General features: G+C 38.0%; 1 protein-coding gene across 1 annotated transcript; it reads left to right on the top strand.

Annotated features, from left to right (window-relative positions):
• The first annotated feature begins 367 nt into the window (after positions 1-367).
• On the top strand, positions 368-18870 carry LOC131689422 (paternally-expressed gene 3 protein). Its single transcript, XM_058974502.1, has 3 exons — positions 368-869; positions 15777-18059; positions 18125-18870. Exons 1-3 carry the CDS (start codon positions 864-866, stop codon positions 18374-18376), a joined length of 2541 nt encoding a protein of 846 aa, XP_058830485.1. The 5' UTR covers positions 368-863; the 3' UTR covers positions 18377-18870.
• The last annotated feature ends 2377 nt before the right edge of the window (positions 18871-21247 follow it).

Below are 21247 nucleotides of genomic sequence, written 5' to 3'. Positions count from 1 at the left end.
AAGCTCGTTTACTTAGATTATTTTTTCACTTCTAGTAATAATAATCTCAGCGTTTCTGGCGCTGGCTGCGGTATAGTTGTTACCCTTTTTCCACCACCGTACCGGTAGCGTAACGGCTGCAGCCTACGAGTCATTCTCCTTTTCACTCTCGTTTGAACTCTCCCCTCGGCGTCATATTTAATCGTTGTCGTGGCGTGCGGAAAGAAGGGTGATGCTGGCAGTGCCCACTTTAGTAAGTGTATCAAATATTGCACTCGCGGCTCTGCACGCAAGGTGGGGACATTCTTTACGCTGGCTGTCGGTCGGTGTTTTACTATCGGGTGTAGTCAGCAGTCAATCCCCGAGCCTATATAGTAAGAGAGAAGAGAGAAGGATATCTTCGTGCGAGTCGTGATCTGTGTTCTAGGGTCCCAACCGGGGTAAACTGGTGGTGTAGAATGATAATACTGCGCGTGAAAATCCGAACAACTAGAGCAGAGCAAGAGGGTGCGATATCCGAGAGCTGTTGTCGCGGAGGTCCTCCGCACGAGTAGCGCGTGAGAAGGGTGATCTCGTGTGCGTGTAAGCACAGGGGGGACATATTCTGTGTACAGTAGATCGCAACGCGTTTCGCACGTTTGGCGGCATATTTCGATTCCGAACCGGTGACGGTTTACAGTATATAAGCGACTAGAGGGCTAGGCCGAGCCATCAGTAGTAATTTTAGGTCGCTCTACGCTAATGTAGAGCGTTTTTTTTGTGCGTTTATTTCGAGTATCCTGTTTCGGGTTCTAACCGGGAGTTCTGTCTGTGTTCTATTTTTCGTGCGTGCGTATCGGTCCAATATTCTGCTGAAATTTTGGTGATTTACAAAAAACTTCAGAATGAAGGTGAGTTTCAAGGACGAGCTTTATGGAGGATTTTGTTGAACGGATGAAAAGGATCGAATTATGCTCAAGGAATTGGAAGGACCAAGATTGTAGTGTACAAACATTTTATTAGTGAAATTTCGTTCAAATTATCTTAAGTGAACAACCAAATGTTTCCGCAGTCAAGAACATATAGAATGTATGTAGTGAAATCATGCAGGATATTGACTAATGAACTATTGAAAGCGATCTTCGACACCTGATCGATTTAGCGCATGATCGTGCAAAAAGTGGTTGCAGCCAACAAACTAGTGACATGAGCCACCATTGCGAAGGTTGTTTAGTGGTGACTAGACTAATTGATCCACATAGCTTTGATAGATCCTGTTGTAGCCTGTGAAACCGCATGAGTGATGTTTTAAGGTCGTACGGTGTACCGGCGTGAGGCACCTGAATCGATACAGTAGTTACTGCTGTACGGCAACCGTCTAAGGATTTCGTCGTACGGCTTTGACAGCCCGTTTAGGAGCAAAGCAACAGTCTGAAACCTGAACACCAACCAGTTATATCAATGGCCAATTTGATCGCATACAAAGTGGCCATAACTAGAACGACCTGGTGACCGATCGACCGACAGACGTACAAGTGAACACCGTTTGGCGTGTGCTAGCTACAATGTGCCAATTTGTCCGATTAGATTATGCTAGAAAATGCTAAACTGTGACCAACCTCAGAATCGCTAGTATAGCTCCGGGGTTGTAACAGCGTTGGTATGGTAAATGTCAGCTGAGAATCGAGCAGGGTGATGGAGCAAGCACACGCCCAATGGTAATTCCATAAGCAGCTCGAAGGTACGCGGATAGGCTGCCGCAACAGGAAATGCAAATCATACTGCCGCAATTTTGTTGTGGCAACTCGGCGCGATAATGTATTCCGCCTGCTGAATCCGGCTTAGGAACACGAAAGAGTCGATAAAAAAATAAGAACTAGTGTTTTGTAGCGCCCTTTTCTCACAGGCCGTTCAAGTGTGATCTAATAGTGCGTGGTGGCAAATAGATAAATGAATAAATTATAACCGTTCTGATTAATTGCGCTACTGCTGCGGTGAGAACTAACAGAAGAAACAACATTTACTTAGTGAGTCATTCGTGGACTGTTGGACGACTGAATGTGGTATTAGAACGAACAATTATGTGATCGATCCACAAAATGGACTGAGAAGTGCAAATAGATCGAAGAGGACATTTATCGGTAAATAATACTAAGCATGTTGCATGTAACTTGGTAAGTTGGCAATTTGTATACTAATAGAGGATAGCTACAAATCTTCACCGCAAACTTTTCGACACTTGATGTGATTCTGGCCCGAACTGGACTACGTTGTACACAAATAAAACATATTAAATATAATGAAAGAGATTAGTGGGTGCTTTTTGATTGATGTTCTTAGTAAAAGACTATGTAATATTCTCGCTAAAATGTCAAAATATGCACGGAGTGAGTAGCATCACTTTATGACATCTGCGTGATTTTACTAAACCATACATTAGGCTACCACTTATATGATATAGCTCATATAGTATGCAATTTTGTGCAAAAATCGCACGCAGTTTTCCACTGAGACAATTCGATAAATCTTGAAATATTGCACGGTGCTACAAAATAAAATATATTCAATGTTCTTTTCAAGTGATCTGGTAAAAGTTAAAGGTCTGATCAAATACAATACAAAACCTTGTTTGATCAAATTAATATTCTCTCAAAATATTAAATTATAGCAAACTTGTTTAGCTGCGCGGTCATTTTTCAACCGATTTTCCGTTCTTCAATTACCTTACAAAGAAAAAGATACTATATTTTGTTCTTTTGTAAAAAATACTTTACGATTTTGAGACAATAATATGAAACTAACAATTGATTTGTGATTATTTCATGAAACATATGAAAATAGCTCTACATTTTTATAGAGGATTTGTTTTGATAAAACTAAGTATTCTGCATGCATCTAACGACCCAATTATTATCAAAATTGGTTGAAAAACGGACCGAAGTATTCATTTTTTCCAAATTAGAAACTTACTCGCATGAACTTTGAAGGGAATTGTCTCATAAAATTTTCGATTTTTTGCTCGATAACGTATACAAGCAATAGAATGTGAAATAATAATTGGAAAAAATAACGGAAAATATAATAATAGAATCACATAGTGCGCGACAATGCCTCACTAATTGGGATTCACTAATCACTAATCGAAAACGAAAAAAGCAGTCTTTTTCCACACCGTGTGTTAGATCTTCATAAAAATCATTCAGCAGTACTACTACAACATTCTACATAAGCTGATTGATTTTTATAGAGATCTAACACACGGCATGGGAAAAACTGCTTTTTTCGTTTGTTAAGAATTCATGCTAGCAAGTTTCGAATTTTGAAAAAATAACTGCCATTTTCTACCGATTTCGATGATAAACAGTTGTTAGGTGAAGAACTAAATATTCCATCAAAATTTTTAATAAAATAAAGATGCTTCTATATAAAACTGTTGAGCAATTTTCATAATTTTCATGAAAAAATCACAAAATAATTATTGTTTTTATATTGTTGAAAGGTAATTAATTTCTCTTTCCAGAACACTAAAAAAACTGAAAATTGATTGAAAAATAACTGCATAGAAAAGTTTTTAGTGCCCAAAGTTTCGAAAAATTGATTTTTGCTATAAAGAAAAATTTTAAAGCGGAAAAGTAATTTCGGGAATCAAAAATTAATCTTGCATCAATGTAAACGATACAATATATGTTGAAATCATTTTCATGAATAACGACAAGTATCTAAAATACACTGAAATAGGTTTTATCGTGAAAAAAAAATCATCAAATTTCCACGAACATTTTAAAAACAATGGTCAATTCGGGTGAAATGCCGTATGTGCGGGTAAGACCGTGGTCCGAAACTGAAAAATGGTGAACAAAAGTATTTTTTGGCTCTCGTTGATGTTTTCGTGGTGAGGTGTATTCAGCTTAGTTTCATGAAGCTACAATGAGGAAAAAGCACCTGAGAATTTCATAAGTCCTGGCATATGAACCAGCCTTCCGACGATACCATTAAACTATTTAGAATGCCATAGTCAGGCTTATGAAGATATTTTTTTTTATTCATGCACTACATGGAAGTCCAAATTATGTATTCCATAAGACAGTCTTATGACTCCGCTCCAATATATGTGTTTAAGAATTTCATAAATTTTTCTTATGAAACCCTTATGAGACGTTTTTTTCTTGATTTAATTGCTTGATTTATTATAACTTGATAATTTTTTTTAAAGTAGGGAAAAGCCCCTTTGAGTGAAATTTCATTTTGTAATGTCTTCACAAAAAGGCATAAAAACCTACTTATCTTTTCAAAATATATAAATATAATAAATTCTTAAATCACTTTTAGCTCACTCGGATAAATAAAACAATAACAGAGCTAAGCTTCATTCTTCCTATGTATGTAAAATGTAATGCTTGATTGTGTAAATTCATTCGATCAGTGAGTCGTCTTTAAATGTCTGAAAATATATAAATTTTATGAAGTATCAAAGTTTAAGATTGGAATTCATAAGAAATTCAAAGATGATTTTAAGGATAGCATTGTCTCTATTGGCTAATACATCTCTAACAGAATGAAAGATAGATTTTCCTACAGAAGATAGGCAGAAACAGTCTTGTTTCTGAAAATCGTGAACAACGTAAAATGATATGATAAATATGACATATGACTCTAAACACTCACATAAATTAGAATTAATTATATTAATGCGAATGGCTTTTGCATGAATAGTGATTTAATATTATGCGAGATATTTTTTGTATAAATAATCTTACAGCATTTAATCCATAAAACCAAGGTTTACGATCAACTTTTGGTAAAATATAATGGCACATTCGCCCCATTTCACTAGAATCCCATGCTTACTGCCAAAGTATATTAATTTTATGTCGAATTAAAGGAAAGTATTCATTAGCTTGAATTCTTCGATCATAAAAAATACCTCTGATGATTCTAATTTAGCTAACCTATCTGCTTGTTCATTCCCATATATTTCACAATGCGACGGTACGCAAATAAATGTTATTGAGAATTCTTCTTATTATATCTTCATTTTGTTAATCAGATCTGGAATTAACTATATAAAATAATGTGTTTTGTTGTTAAAATTTATAGAATCAAAAGCTAATAATGAACATGGACTATCAAAGCATATGCAATAAGATTGAGAAGTTAAGGTTTTAATAACTGGGCATGTAAAATATAACGCTGTTAATTCTGCAATAAATATTGAACATGGAGAATGCAAACGAAATAAATAACAAATTTGCGAATTATAGATTCCAAATCCCGATTTTTCATCAATCTTTGATCCATCAGTAAAAAATATATGTTCCTCATTAATGTTTATAATTTTCTGATCGAAAAAAGTTTGAGCAAATTGTGAATAATGAATAGTAGGAATATTTATAAGTTGTGTTACCAAAGCTGTGTCAATTAATGGTTTAGTACAATGACCATTTACAATGAATAATAAAAATAGGAAGGTAATTGAGCTATTTCTTCTATAATACTTTATTTGTAAGTAATTAAAATTCTACTAGTGGGATTGATTTGAAATAACGAATTAAGAATAGAAACTATTGGATTGGCAGTAGATAAACATTGAGTTAAAAATTTACAGTTAAGTTCATGAAATCTAAGTTTTAGAGGAAGAATAGAAGAAATAACTTCGAGTGATTTATTATGTGTAGATTGCATTAAACCTAAACACATTCTTATACAACGATTTTGAGTTTTCTCTAATTTAAAAAGTGTGAGTTTGTAGCGGATCCAAAAGTGTAGCAACCATATTCTGAAACTGATAAAATAGTAGATTTATAAAGCATTATCATATCAGAAGGAGCAACACCCCACCACGTGCCAGTGATGCTTCTCATGAAATTTATTCTTTTATCACAAAGTTTAATAAGGTAGTCAATATGTTTTTTCCATGTAAGTTTACTATCAAACCAAATACCTAGATATTTATATTCATCAACCTTCATGACTTCCTGATCGTACAGATATAAATGAAAATTTGGAACGGCACGTTTTCGAGAAAAATAATATATTCAGTTTTACAAACTGAAAAAGTGAATCCATTGTCAAAAGACCATTGTTCTAATCTATCTAACGCGATCTACATAAAATTTTGAATAACGATCTTATCTTTTCCTACAACTGAAAGCACCTTATCATCTGCAAATTGATAAAAATACATCCATTGGATATATCGCTTGTGTAAATATTAGGTATATAAAAGGGGACTTCAACAAGATCCTTGAGACAAGCCAAAATAACTATATTCAGATAGTTTAATTGAATCATTTAAATAAAGGTGCATAATTTTGAAGGAGAAAAGGTTATTAAGAAAATTAACAATTACAGAAGGAATTCCCAATTCAAACATTGTTAGCGATAGATTATTGATCAATACTGAATAATAAGCTCCTGAAATATCCAAAAATGTAGCTACCATGTCTTCTTTCCTATTGCAACAAAGTTGAATTTGGGATGCTAAAAGGGCAGTACAATCCCTAGTACTACTTCCTTTTCTAAAACCGTATTGTGAATTTGAAAAAAAAAAATCTCGTTCTGCCCATATTTCAAGACGATTTAGAATTTCTAGAAATTTACGTACACAAGAAAGTAAACTAATACGACGTCTACTATCAATTACTAAAAATGGATTCCCACCAGGTTTGAGAATACTTACAATCTTAATTTCGCGCCAATCATTATTGTGTTATAAAAATATTAAATAAATTTACTAGATGGATTTTTCCATCATCAGGTAAAGTAGAAAACACAATAAATTTTATTTTATCTAAACCAGGAGAACTATTATTACTGGTAGATAAAGCGTAATTGAATTTTTGCAACGAAATAGGCGGACCTAAATGAGGAAACGGACTAGAAAAAAGTTGAGTGAATATTTTTGTATTCGAAGAAACATAATCAGGACATTTTTTTATGCAAATAGCTCTACCCAATTGTCTGAATATTCTGAGTTAGAAGATGTAGTAAAAGTACAATTACGTAGTCTCTTGGCATAGAGACCATAGAGTGGACATTGAAGAATGTTTATGAATATTCTGAACGAAATTAAGTTTTTTAAATTTAGTTGTGCGTGAAAACATAGCTTCCATTTTACGATAGATTAAATAATCATTGATTAAACCAGATGATTTAAATTGTTTAAACGCTACTGATTTTGAATTTAAAAGATACATTCAGAATCCCACCAAAATGCTGGAGATTTTCTATTAATGCTAGAATTTGAATGGCGTTTGATTTAAGCTTATAATAAATTTTGAAATATTATGCAAAATAATTTGTAATTATTGAGAGGATCTACTGAATAATCAAAATTTTCTAATGGAGATGAAACTAGATGTTAAATCAAACATGATGTGTTCAACAGAGTGATTTAAATTGGTTGTATATTGATAATTTAATATTATTGGTAAATGGTCACTAACGTTTAAGTCATCAATAGTTTTATAAGAACAATACAAATGCATGGTCCGGGAACCTAAATTTCTAGCTGTGGGAACAGCTATTCTAGCTGGTGAACCATTATTTAAAACTGATAGATGTAATATATCAATAATATCTAAAAGTATGAGACCTCTGCCATATTCCCTGTCGCAACCCCAAGAAAAAATATCAGAATTAAAATCCCCTAGTATGAAGTATGGTTCTGGAACTGTACAAAGTAGATGTGTTATTGATACTATAAAATATATTTTATATCTCATAAACGTCACTTTTGTGAAAAGTTCATAATTGAATCTTATGAATTCAGTACTGGCATAGAAGGCTAACCAGAAGCTAATAGTTTTAGACCAGCACTTTTTGGTTACCGCGTTTTGAAGCAAAATAACCGAATTTTTTTGTGAAATTGAAAAAAAAATTTAAATAATTTAAATCATTGTTTTTTATGTTATTCAATAAATTACTGAGTGCATTGAATTCGTTTACATGGTTGTGATTTTTGAAGAAGAAATTCGATTATCATTAATATGAACTTTGAAATTAAATGTGCGTGTCTGACGCATATTTTATAAATATCAAAATCATTTGAGAAGTAACGATCATGTCATTCAGTTATAAATGAGCAACCGAAAATAAAAGTCGCAAGGGCAGAATATAGTTCGTAAAACAAGCTTCATATATATTAGAATATAAAAAGTGGATACAAACTTCAAGTATAAAAATCGGACAGGAACTCTCCTTTGTAACAGTCGACTAAAAAAATCTTCAGTTTGAAAACCGAAAAAAAGCATTTCCGATTCTTACAAAGTAGTTTTTTTCTAGTCGACTTTTAATCTTGAACATCACGATATACGGATGCTCTTGCGTACGATTTATTTATTTTTAACCGAATTTTATACTGATGGTGCAACCTTACCGAGTTTTGCGGGAGAGAATTTTTAAGCGATTCTTATACTAAAGCAGCGATTCCAACCTTCCAGTTTAAAATGGAAGATATAATATGCAGTTAGATGTAGCATCGCCCCCCCCCCCCCTTACCCTTACACCTTCCCCCTTCATCACCCTCCCTCCTGGACCACACTCACACCTGCATTCCCTTCATCCACCCCGTATACCGAAATAAGATGAAGGGTTTCTGAGGCATCCTCCATTCTCAAGCCACTAAACCCCACCCCCACCACTTACAAACCCATACCCCCAACATTCCAAAATCAGATCACATGAATATAACATTGAACTCAGGCTGATGAAGTCAAATAAATATTATATTTTTTTGTTTAAAGTGATTCGGCGTCAACTTTCGTGGTAGTAATGGGATACGTGCTACGTATCCGTAATAGACATTTTCACAATTAAATTAAACAATCCCAACTAACTAGCAAGGGACTGGAAGGTGTGAAATTTTTCAATATTAAGAGCTATAGTACTCAAGGAGGAGCAAGGAGTTGAAGGAAGAAAGTTTAGAAAAGCGTGGAATAGGGTCACTTGAGCAAGCTTAGAGTTTTCCGGCGATTTAACCTTTTGTCTTCTGCAACGCAGGGGTAAGGACATTTTGGCATTAAATGCGAATCACTTGAGTCTGCGGCATGCCCAAACAAGCGTAAAGTCACTATGCTGCCAAAACCGGGAAACTCTAAGCTTGCTCATATGATCCTATTCCACGCTTTTCAAAACTTTCTTCCTTGGGATCACCCCCTTTTTTCTTGAGTACTATGGCTCTTAATATTGAAAAATATTTCACACCTTCCAGTCCCTTGCTTATTAAATATCGTTACAATATAAATAAGGAAAAAAAAAAATACTCACTCTAAGTCGTTCATAAAAAAAGGAAAAAACAGCTAAGGATTCATAGTTTGGAGATAGGCACAATTGCACCGCTAGCTGGATTAAAACAGGTTTTTTGGTAATTTAGACAACAATATCAAAAAACTTACTCAAATTATCAGTAAAAGGTATGGAACATACGTGTATACTTAAAATTAGGTTCAGAGAATCTTAAACATTACAAGGGTAAAGTAGGCTTTTTTCGAGCATCCAGTTTTTTCCAGTTTTTTTGCCTTTCTCATGTAGCAATCGGTCGGAATTTCGACTTTTTAACCGAGGCCCGTCTGTATGTGTGTAAGTATGTATGTATGTGTAAAGAAATCTTACTGATTTTTCTCAGAGATGGCTGGACCTATTTGCACAAACTTAGTCTCAAATGAAAGGTACAACTTTCCCATAGGTTGCTATTGAATTTATTATTGATCGGACTTCTGGTTCCGCAGTTACGGGTTGAAGAGTTCGATCACACAGCAAATTCCCATGTGAACTGGTACCACCATGATGTCTAAAATGTCTAAAATTGCATTACATATTAAAATGTGCACAACATTGCATGGATTTGCGTGTCTAGATCACCAATAACCCATCGAAGTCACCTTGACCACATTGGCCACCTATGACGGTTCTTGATGCCCCCTATTGCTATTTAATTTCTAATTGATCCTACTTCCGGATCCGGAAGTATAGGGTTTTGAATACAAACACACAACAAATCCCGATTTCAACGTATACTGCCATGAATGTAAAAAGGTGAATATTTTTCGAAAATGTGACCACAACTGCTTGGATTTGTAGTTCTAGGTCACTAATAGTAATTCAAAGTCTCTTTGGTCACATTGGCCACCATCAACGGTTCCGGAAGGCCCGGCGAAAGTATCCAAATTTAGAATGAAAGTTATACAGTAGATTTCTCAGTAATGACTGAACCGATTTGACCAAACTCAGTCGCAAATGAACGGTGTTGCGTGCGCAAAAACTATTATTAAAGACAGGGCCGGCGGAAAGCGTGGGTAGTATGGGTAGTACTACCAACTCGAAAATAACCGAGTAGGTAATTACCCACTCGAAATCTTGAACCATTTCAAAAAAATTTAGATGTGCAACGCATGTATCTCGCACTACACACATTCGAAAACATCGATGTACCACAATTACATTTGCATAAACGAACGTGATTTAATGTGAATGTAATGTAAGCGTGTGCATTGCGGAAAGGGAAAAAAATCCTTACTAATGGACCCCTCACCCTATGCTTTCTACCCACTTGGGCGTAAAGTGTTTCGCCGCCCCTGATTAAAGACCATTTCGATCCAACTTCCGGCTGCGGAGTTACGGGTTGTGGAAGTGTGGTCACATAGAAAACTCCTATTTAAACCGATACCGCGATAAATACAAAAAGGATTTTTCTGCTAAAATGGGAGCCAAACATTTTGCTTTTGTAGCTCTAGGTTACTGACGCCCCATCGAAGTCGTGTTGACCACATTGACCACCATAGACGTGCCTAGGAAAAGAGATCTTTCAAAATTAAGGGAGGCGTCTGGTGTTTTTATTCGTTTAATTGTTAGTATGGAACCTCTAGAATAGTCTTCCGCAATCTCTGTTGCCACGCTGAGCTTTTGTTTCAAACAACCATGCGTTCCTCGCGCGTATTTGCTGTAACACATGCAGATTTCAATCTATCGGAAATATCAATAGCGTTTTTCTCGAAACCGCATTTTTCAAATTGTCACGATTACTAAAAAACTGTTCAACTTGATTGACTTGATTTTTTAACATGAACTCTTGGCACGCTCGCATGTGTGGCTATGCGTGACTGAAAAATCCTAAATAAATCCTTACAGTACACAAGAGGTACATTGTTGCCTTACTTTCGAAATCGTAAAACAAAATTACTTTCATGTTGTCTAGTCTAGACTAGTCTACACCTACACAGCCAATACATGTAGAGGTCCGGGAAAATTGCAGACGTTCGCCTGCAATTTTTCTTGTCAATATTAATGTTTGTGGCACATGTGAAATGTGATACATTCATTAAAGCGGCCAGACCAACTCTGCAGCGTACAAAATGAAGATGATTCAAAATTATACGACAATCAAATTATTTATTTAATCAGCGAATCATTTTGAACCTTGAATAAGGAAGAAACGTGGACAACCGTACCGACCATTTCAATTTGATGAGGGTTTGATAAATCGTTGAATGTGACTTGGATAAGAGGGTTAATGTCACTCCTTTAGTCCTTTCCTGAGACAAATGTATTTAGCCCTGACCTGCCTAAAACAAAATTACTTTCGGTTTGAGCACTTTACAGACGCCTCCCTTAACAAACTCATATTAGATGCTCGGAGATGGTTGGGAAGATTTTCACAAACTTAGTCTTAAATGATTATCTACATTATGTACATTATCTCGACAGACTGCTATGAAATTTCGTATGCGTCGGTTAAATAGTTCCGGAAATGTAGAATGAATCGTCCGGTCATATAAGAAATCGTCAGATTTGCCGGGACTAAAATTTCCGAAACATGAAATTGCAGGAATCGAATTCGTATTTTTGATGCCAAATTTCTTTAAAAAGCATGTAATTTCGAGATTATATGTTATTCCCGCTTTTTTGGGACTTTTTGGAAAGGTTATGCAATCGGTCGAAATTTTGACTTGACTTAACCGAGGCCGGCAAGGCCGATTCGCTTATATTTTTCGATTCACTTCGTCGAGATAGCAAAATGTGTGCGTGTATGTATGTATGTGTGTGCGCATGCGTGTGTCAAATAATGTCGCTCAATTTTCTCAGAGATGGCTGAACCGCTTTGCACAGTTTCAAATGGAAAGTATACCGCTCCCATAAGCTGCAATTGATTTTTTAGTTGATCCGACTTCCGGTTCCGGAGTTACGGGTTGAAAAGTACGGACACACAACAAATCCCCATATAAACTGGTAACACCATGGTGTCCGAATGATGTAATACATATATAAATGGATTCAACATTACTTGGATTAGCGAGTCTAGATCACTAATGACCAATCAAAGAAGCTTTGACCACATTGGCCCCCGGGGAACTCGACAAGTTCCAAAGTTACTGTCCTATTTTCCACCGAACTCTTTACCGATTTTTACAAACTGGCCTAGACTACTGATGGTGAATTAAAGATTCTTGGAATATATTGTCCACTATTGATAATTCCTGGGTTCCGGGCATATTCCAGAACTAAAGCCACTTCGGTGATGACTGAATCAATTATCACTAACCTAGTCTCAAATAAGAGGTATAATATGAAGTTGGATGTTGCACTCCCCATCCATCCCTCTCCCTCCTTCCTCTCACACCCCTTCCCAACTCTCTCACCCCTCCCTCTCAGACCAAACTCACACCCGCATTCGCTTCATCCACCTATATACCAAAATATGTCAGGTTGTTACCGACGTATCCTCCCCCTCCGACTTATTATCCCCCACTTCCTTACCACCTCGCATTTCAAAATATGTTAACATGAAGACAACATTGAACTCACACTGATTAAGCTAATTAAATATTATATTTTTGTTTGATTAAAGTGTGTCAGTGTCGACATGTTGCTCATCAGGTTCGTGGCAGTGTAATAATAATGTAATAGACATTTCCACAATGTTACATTGAACGTACCCAGCTATTAAAACATAGCTATGATACATGAGAAAGACACAATTGCATTAAAACATATTTTTTAGATTATCTATCAAAATTGACTTTAAAGATAAATGTATATCACCAGAAAACTTATACGATTTCCTTCACAACGAGCTATAGACTGTTATAATCGAACTAGTATCAAATGAGCCATTTCGTCGCTGTCGTGCTATCTTATGACAAACGCCATTTAGCAGATTTCGAGAAAAACGATTTTTAAAGTTTAAGTTTGAATATCTTTAAACTTATAAATAGTAGAATAAATTCAGAGGAGACAATTTACGCTTCTATCTATTCTGTATTAATCTCTCAAATATTACGGAAAACTGATAACTATATTAAATGTTTTTGCTAAAAATGTAAATAAAAGTCGCACTAATACATGTCAAAGGTACGTATTGATGACAAAAAATTGTATGGCGTGTTATATCGGCGCATGGAAAATTTTCTATACAAATAAATCAACAATTTTTAACTTTTAAACATATATTCGGCTCAATTAGGTCTAAAAACAATTGGTGAAATGCATTTTTAAAGGAAATTAGTCAAGGAATCTAGACAAAATAATAACTTTTATTTACAGTGTTGCCAAATATACAATTTTTTCAATTTGAAAGTAAAACTGCATTTTTCTCGCAACACACGTATTTTTATTTTGAAAATCATTGTGCCAGTGTGTACCTCAGACATTTTTACACATAAAATCATCTGAAACTTCAACATCACTTTAGTCAATCCCAAGATACAGGAATTTGAAACAAAAAACTCTTAATTTCTCATCACGCTTTTTGCAATACCTCAGTAACCAAGTAGAATTTCAAAATTTTGAAAACGGCACTTTGTGCAGATTTTTCAGATAAGGAATGTGGCATATCTAACTCAGTTTACCTCCAAATTGGCGTTTGTCATAAGATATCAAAACAGCGACGATTTAACATTGAATTCAAGCGAAAGATTTTTATCATTTCCCTTAGCTAGATATAAGAGGCAATCTATTATTAACGCCAAAGCGGCTAATTACATACCAATAGCTTCTTCAGAGAAGCTAAAGGATGCAATGTGCCACTTTATTTGATATTGTGGTTTGGCAGATTAATCCCCCTATAAGTGGGATATTTTCATAAATTTTCATTGAATTGATTGTTTCGAGAAGACGCCTTTAGCAAATTTGTAGCTCTTACTACTGCGAAAAACTTTACTGAAGACATCAAATATCTATCTTGAATATTTTAAAAGCTATGGCTTGTTCGTAGATTACCCTTTGTCGCCTATTTATTGCTCAATATAGCTATGATCCGTTTAAATAAGCCGAATTCTATTCCGATAAAACGGAAAAGGATGAGATTTTACGTATTTCATTTTTATATCCACCACCTCTAGAAATAACCACTGAGCAATTTTCATTTGAGCGAACCTTTCGACAATTTCAAGTTATTACCATCAGATCGATCTAGAACATATCTCGGAAAATTAGAATCGAAATAAGTAACTTCAAGCAGCCGCATAGCCCAGAGAGGAAAGGTGATCGAAGAAAAAATGCTTTGATGCTGACAGATTTAATGCAATAGGTTTGTTCCAGTACCAGGAGAAACTGGAAGTACTCCGGAGAAAATCGTTCCTGTACTGTCGTCTTCTCTTTTTTCTTCTTCTGTAAGTAAACCGGAGTAAAAAGGAGCAAGTATTTTTGGCTTCTGTTTACTCCGGAGTGACTTCCGTGTACTGGAACAAACCTAATAATAATTGTCTGATCAGTACATTGAGAATCTATTATTTAAAGTATCATGGGAACTTTTGGAAAATTGTGGGAATGGTATCCTGATCTGCAACTGATCGATTAATCGGAATCCTATAGTTGCCGAATTACATCAATATCAAATACCTGCATGAAACACTCCAATAGAAACTCACAGATTCAGGTGATACGCATTTGATAAAAATATCAAAACATCCGGACTCTTGTGGTAGAAGACAAAATTTTAGATCTTCCGGAAACTCTTGGCTTGTTCATATGATCCTATTCCACGCTGTTCTAAACACTCTTTTTAGCGCCTAACTCTTCCTTTAATGCTAGGGCTCCTAATACTAAAAATATTACATATCTTCCAGTCCATTGATTCTCGTGATAACATAAAAACGAAAATAAAATCATGGTAGTTAAAAAAGGAAAAAAAATATGAAAACTCAATTTTTATTTATGTTCGGAGGACTTATAATTCGATGAATTTTTCTCAATAAACTAAGAAAAACTTTAGTAAATAAAACGGAATTGTAAACCATTTTTATGTAATTACCGACAAAAATATTAGAAAAGTCCACGTAGTTATTGTGCGAAGGAGAGGTAGGAGGGCAGAAATTGTCACTTGACCACGGAGGACTGTGTCGAAATGAAGTTTTTTGTCACGTGACATGTGAACCGTTCCTAACTAATTAAACGATCAAACAACTCCGAATCACATGCCCGACTAACCCGCAGTGGTCGGTGATCGATCTTTCAAAACTGCTCTAATTTGGTCAGACTATCGCATAACAAGTTCGTTAACCATTGAATTGAATGAATCACGGCAAACCAAGCCTTGTCACGAGATACGGCGTAATGCACTCAATGAGTTCGTTGTCCATTCTATATTACTCTAGACGGTTTGTCGCGCAGCCCCATGCAGGTATGAAGTAAACGATGCAAGGTTGTTTACATTCCGTGAGTCTGATCAAATCGTGATAAACCTTTTTCATCCGTTCTGTATACCATATCGTTCCATTCAAGCATATATTATAACGATCGCCGGACAGAACCGTGCACTTGAAAATATGTACAGATATGGGTTATTAATTCGATGTTTTCTTCTTTTCTGTTTCTTTTCTTAGTTTTTCGCTGCAATCTTGATTGTGGCTTTAGCAGCACCTAGTTTAGGGAACCCTGCCCCAGACTGTCCGCCCGGTGGGCATGGTGGTTACTCTTACCCAGCACCAGAAGTACAACTATCAGTAGGCAAAGCAATCAATTCGGTTAGTGTCACCCCAGGATTTTCGTCATATTCGGTTGATGGCGCTGTCAAATATGCATCCGTTGGTCCTTCGTACAGTTCGTACGAAGCATCCCCAGCCTACTCTGCATATGGAAGTGATTCCGGACTGAAACTTTCCAGTTATGTTCCAGCTGTGAAAACCATCTCGGCAACTCCTGGAATTGTGTACGCGGGTAAATCACCAGCCGCTTCATTTGCTTCAGTATTACCAGCGACAAAATTAGTATCGGCTGCACCTGCTTATGTTTCCAAGGAATATTTACCGCCTGTAAAAACCGTGGTATCCACGGGTCCAGCTTATTCATCGTACGATGCTAGTCCAGCTATTTCAGCATACTCTGCAACGCCCGCCGTTTCTTCTTATATTTCTACACCAGCAGTTGGCAAGTTCGTGAGTTCTCCAGCCTACAGTTTTGCCGCACCCGTTGCTAAAGTTGCGTACGCTACTCCTGCCGTAAGTTACGCTAAGGTTGCTGCTCCTGCTGTTTCTTATGGTGCCTATGCTCCAGCTGCTAAAGTGGCATATTCAGCTCCATCCGTTTCGTATGCCTCGTACGCTCCGGCTGCCAAAGTGGCGACTTATTCTGCACCAGCTTCTTACGCCTCTTATGTTCCAGCTGCAAAGGTAGCAACTTATGCCGCTCCCGCAGTGTCCTATGCCTCATACGCTCCTGCTACTAAGGTGGCCAGCTACGCCGCACCGGCTGCTTACGCCTCATATGTTCCAACTGCAAAGGTAGCAACTTATGCTGCTCCCGCCGTTTCTTACGCATCCTACGCCCCAGCTACCAAAGTGGCAAGTTACGCAGCTCCAGCTACTTACGCATCATATGTTCCTGCAGCCAAGATAGCGACTTATGCCGCACCCTCTGTAAGTTACGCATCGCCAGTCGCTAAGGTCGCTGTAGCTGCACCAGCGTATGCGTCATACGCTCCAGCTGCAAAAGTTGCCACATACGCTGCCCCAGCTGCCTACGCGTCATACGCTCCGATATCGAAAGTAGCAACCTACGCTGCACCAGCTAGTTATGCTTCGTACGCTCCTGCAGCGAAAGTAGCTTATGCGGCTCCAGCATCGTATGCAACATCTTATGCCACCAGCTCTAAAGTCGCCTATGCAGCTCCAGTCGCGAAAGTTGCCGCGTACGCTGCCCCGGCAGCTTATGCTTCGTATGCACCTGCAGCAAAGGTTGCATACGCTGCTCCAGCCGTCTCCTATGCTGCCGCTACTCCTGCCATATCAAAATATGTTTCTACGCCTGCAGTGTCTTCATATTACTCAACGCCAGGTCTCTCTAAATATACTGCCGGACCGGCAATTTCCAGCTCTTATGTCTCAGCACCATACTCAGCGCACGCATATACACCAGCTGTTTCAAAATACGTATCTGGTCCTGCCATTTCCTCGTACTCAGCTACACCGGCTGTATCGTCCTATTACTCTGCTCCTGCCATATCAAAAGTGGTATCCAGTCCTGCGTATTCTTCATATGTGTCAGCTCCCGCCATTGCCAAGGTGGCTGCAATTCCGGCTGTTTCGACATCGTACGTGGCACCCGCTGTATCATCTGCTTATGTCGCGCCAGCTATTTCTAAAATTTCAGCAGCGCCAGCAATCTCTACTGCCTATGTATCCGGACCGGCTGCTGGAGGATACCTGTCAGGTCCGTCATATGCCGGATATAGTTCTGGTCCAGCCATTTCCAAGTATTCCGTAGCTCCAGCCGTTTCTAGTTACAGTTCCGGGGCTGCTTTTTCAAAACTGGTGTCAGGACCGGCATATTCCAGCTACCACAGTACTCCGGCCATTTCGAAGGTGATTTCCACCCCAGCAGTAGCTGCGTACAGTGCTGGTCCAGCATATTCAGCCTACTCGGTTGCACCCACAGTAGCTAAGTACGCTACCTCCCCCGCTATCGCCACCTATGCATCCTCCGGTGCTAGTCACGGATACTATGGAGGATCGGATTTCTCTTCTGCACACTATGGAGGAATTCGCTATGCTTCAGCTGTTCCAGCAATTTCTACTAGCTATGCGGCTGCACCAGTTGCTACTATCGTGAAGTCTGCAGTTCCAGCTACCATTGTGAAGACAGTTGCAGAGAAGCATCTCGAATACTACGTAATTCCAACAATTTCTGTTGATATTTCAATTTGATCTTACCTTAGTTTTTTTTTCGTTTGTAGGATGATCATCCACGGTATGCGTTCGAATACGGAGTCAATGATCCGCTAACAGGAGATCACAAGCACCAAAAGGAGGAACGCGATGGCGATGTTGTGCGGGGTCAGTACTCTTTGGTCGAACCAGATGGTAATGTGCGCACGGTTGACTACTACGCCGATTGGGCTACCGGTTTCCACGCCACCGTGACCAACAGTAGGGACCAGGTCCATGCGACTAAAGTACTAGGAAAACGTGCCGTTGTTAAAGCGTAAAACTTCAGGCGAAAACTTTCTGCCGCCTAATTGACCCACGACGAAACTGTGTATAAATGTTTTTAGTTGTTAGATTGTAAGTAATGAAGAAAAGAACCCACGCAAATTATTTATTGATCAAAGCAAAACGCCAGCTACAGCGAGAGAGGAAGCTTTTAAACGAGCCATTTGTTTAAATATTTGTTGTTTTTAGCCTCGATCTTCCATTTGTTCCGTTCCGTCCTGTATTTCTTGTATATACTAATTTTAATCAAACATTAAGCATCACTAAAACTAATTCAATGCCATTACCCTTTCTTATTATTTTTCACTTTCCTGTTATCCTTCATTCTGTCAAAATCTATGGTTTTAAAGAGAAATGCCAGCAACTGTAAGAGATATTAAGCATTTGACTCATTAAAAGGAAAACGCATGATTTCAATGTGATAAACGTGTCATAAAATATTATTTGTATTTGTCTAAAAGAAAGAAAATTAATAAAAATATGAAAAATACCTTATTGATGATTTGATAACTAGCCTCAGCAGTATCCGTTCAAATGAGAAGTCGTGAAGTCCTTTGCTATATTATAAAAATGACTCCAGTAGGTATGGATCCTTAGCCAGCCGCTCGGTACGAAGACTCTGTGTTTCTTCTTGTGCCTACCAAACCAGATCCAAGAGTTATTACTGAACAGTATTCGAACGACACGTTCAACTTACCACAGATGACCATTTTTTTTACTGTGCAAACGTTGGAAGTTTCTGTCTACACTAGATGCTTCGCGACACCATTTTATTGTTATTGTTATTTATCAGTGTGCAATCGGGCTGTCTCAACAACCTGTTTCTGCAACCTATGTGCATTAACTATACACACCTACCGTCTCTCCGTTGCACTTGAAAGTGTGTTCAGTGCTTTATGGTCTCACCTACGACCGCGCAACCGGCTTCCCATGAGCGTTTTGGCGGCTCAGAAGCTGTCCTTCCAAGTTGCTCAGGGATATATTGGTCCTATACACATCCATGCATACAGGAATACATACGGGCTTACATTCATAAATACATACAAACTATTTGGCGTAAGTTTAGAGCGTGTAACGTCATGTCATCTAGTCTGTCATCCTAAGGAAAATCATCTTACCATCGCCATGGGGTCAACGTCATATTGGCAAATTTCGCATTGAATCCGCTTCTGTCTCTTCCTAATCTCCTTTTTGTCTCCTAGGTACGAAGCGGATCAATCGACTATTAATTGAACTTACAACTGTGCTGTTTCTTCTCTATCTTATAACATAACTCGATTATCCCGATTATCGATATTATTCATTACATTATGGACCAGGCAAACCCTTGATTTTTCTATTATTATTATCCTGAATAGCTGTACCAGTGAAGGTATTTTAGGATTTCGCAAAAGAATCTCTGCCAATAAAGGCGTAAGAAATATTTATCAACTATTCCCCATAAAGTTTGCTTGAACCGAATGCCCGCCTGGTTCGACTCGAATAGACCACACCGACCCGAAAGGGTTGCTTATCATTTCTGAGAGCCGGTGTGATTGATCGAGTTTAATAATCATGAGAACAAGTCCTGAATAATTAACTATCTCTTAGGTGCCAGTCCTGCACTCCTTTCCTAAACTAGCCTCATACTCACGATCAAACAAGTCGACAACTAGTAGGATCCACATGTCCCCCACCCAAGCGAATTGATCAACAGCATTGTCATTTCACAGCCCACACCCTGGCAGACGTTCATCCGCCCATCTAGACTCTGTCAAGATGAGAACCTGCAAAGCCTAACTGTTCGTATGTGCTAGTCCGTATAGATTTTGGTTTGCTGAAACGAAACAAGAAAAGCAAAATAATTGTGATTAGTATCGTAGTTATAATAAATAAGTAAACGATTTCTCATCTGTTGTTTGTTTCCTTGTTCGTAGTCCTCCTTCCTGTTCCTGATCTGTTTGGGCTATTGGCTTTCCGTTTCCTTGGCCGTCACGTTCTCTTGCACCGAGTTGCAGATATTGTAGCAAGAGAAACAAATGAAGACAAAAAAAAATGAAAATAGATGGACGTCTGCTATCTGTGCCTAAATTGATGTTGTTTCTCAGTTTTGCACGACCCAGGGGGAACTTGGCCTTAATCCCAATGCTCTGTCGCCGATGTTACGTGATCTTCGTTATGGAATATTCTTTGTTTGGGGGCCATTCGTAAACAATGTTGTTCGTTTTTTTATCCCTGATCCGCTGATACGTCTAAAATTCATTTTTAGTTTTTATCTCGTTACGTGACGCTCTTCCCCTATTGTCAATTTCCGATATCATTTATGAATGGTCCCCTGGTGATATATTTTCAGTAAAAAATCCAGAGAAAAACAGGATTGACAGGATTTTAGTGCGCTCTTGGAGCCTTGTGTCACATCTTCATGTTTGTTATACATACAAAGAATACCAAAGCATGTGATGTGATGACCGGAAGATTAGAGAAGCAACTAACCGTCACCGTCAGCGAACGCTCCGCAGGAATAAGCTAGATTCACCGCCGAGGACTACTCGAGTAGACTGCAACAGAGCAGCGAGTATGAGTCGTCGAAACACCAGCGAACCGGACGTCGATTCGTCAGACCAACCACGGCACCCCACCGGTTGTTCCGATAGAAAAATAGCGAAAACCAAAGAAGAATCGATATAGGGAGAACTTTTTTCGCCAGGGAACTCTCCGTTAGCGTAAGCTAGATTCACCGCTGGGGACTAGACTGAGTAGACAGCGATGAGACACTAGTCGCGGGTCATCGGCGCACCAGTGCACCGGACACCCTGCTTCACCAGAATCGAGGAACTGACCTCGGCACCTAGCTGATGAGCTCGATCTCGGGAGAACTTCTCTCGCCG

Source organism: Topomyia yanbarensis, chromosome 3 (assembly GCF_030247195.1).
Source record: "Topomyia yanbarensis strain Yona2022 chromosome 3, ASM3024719v1, whole genome shotgun sequence".
NCBI classification, from domain to species: Eukaryota; Metazoa; Arthropoda; class Insecta; order Diptera; family Culicidae; genus Topomyia; species Topomyia yanbarensis.
This window is presented reverse-complemented; position numbering and strand designations above follow the sequence as displayed.

Excerpts from the sequence above, each read along its gene's own strand:
- LOC131689422 (XM_058974502.1), top strand. Across the intron at positions 18,060-18,124 it reads AGAAGCATCTCGAATACTAC|GATGATCATCCACGGTATGC; the intron begins GTAATTCCAACA and ends TTTCGTTTGTAG.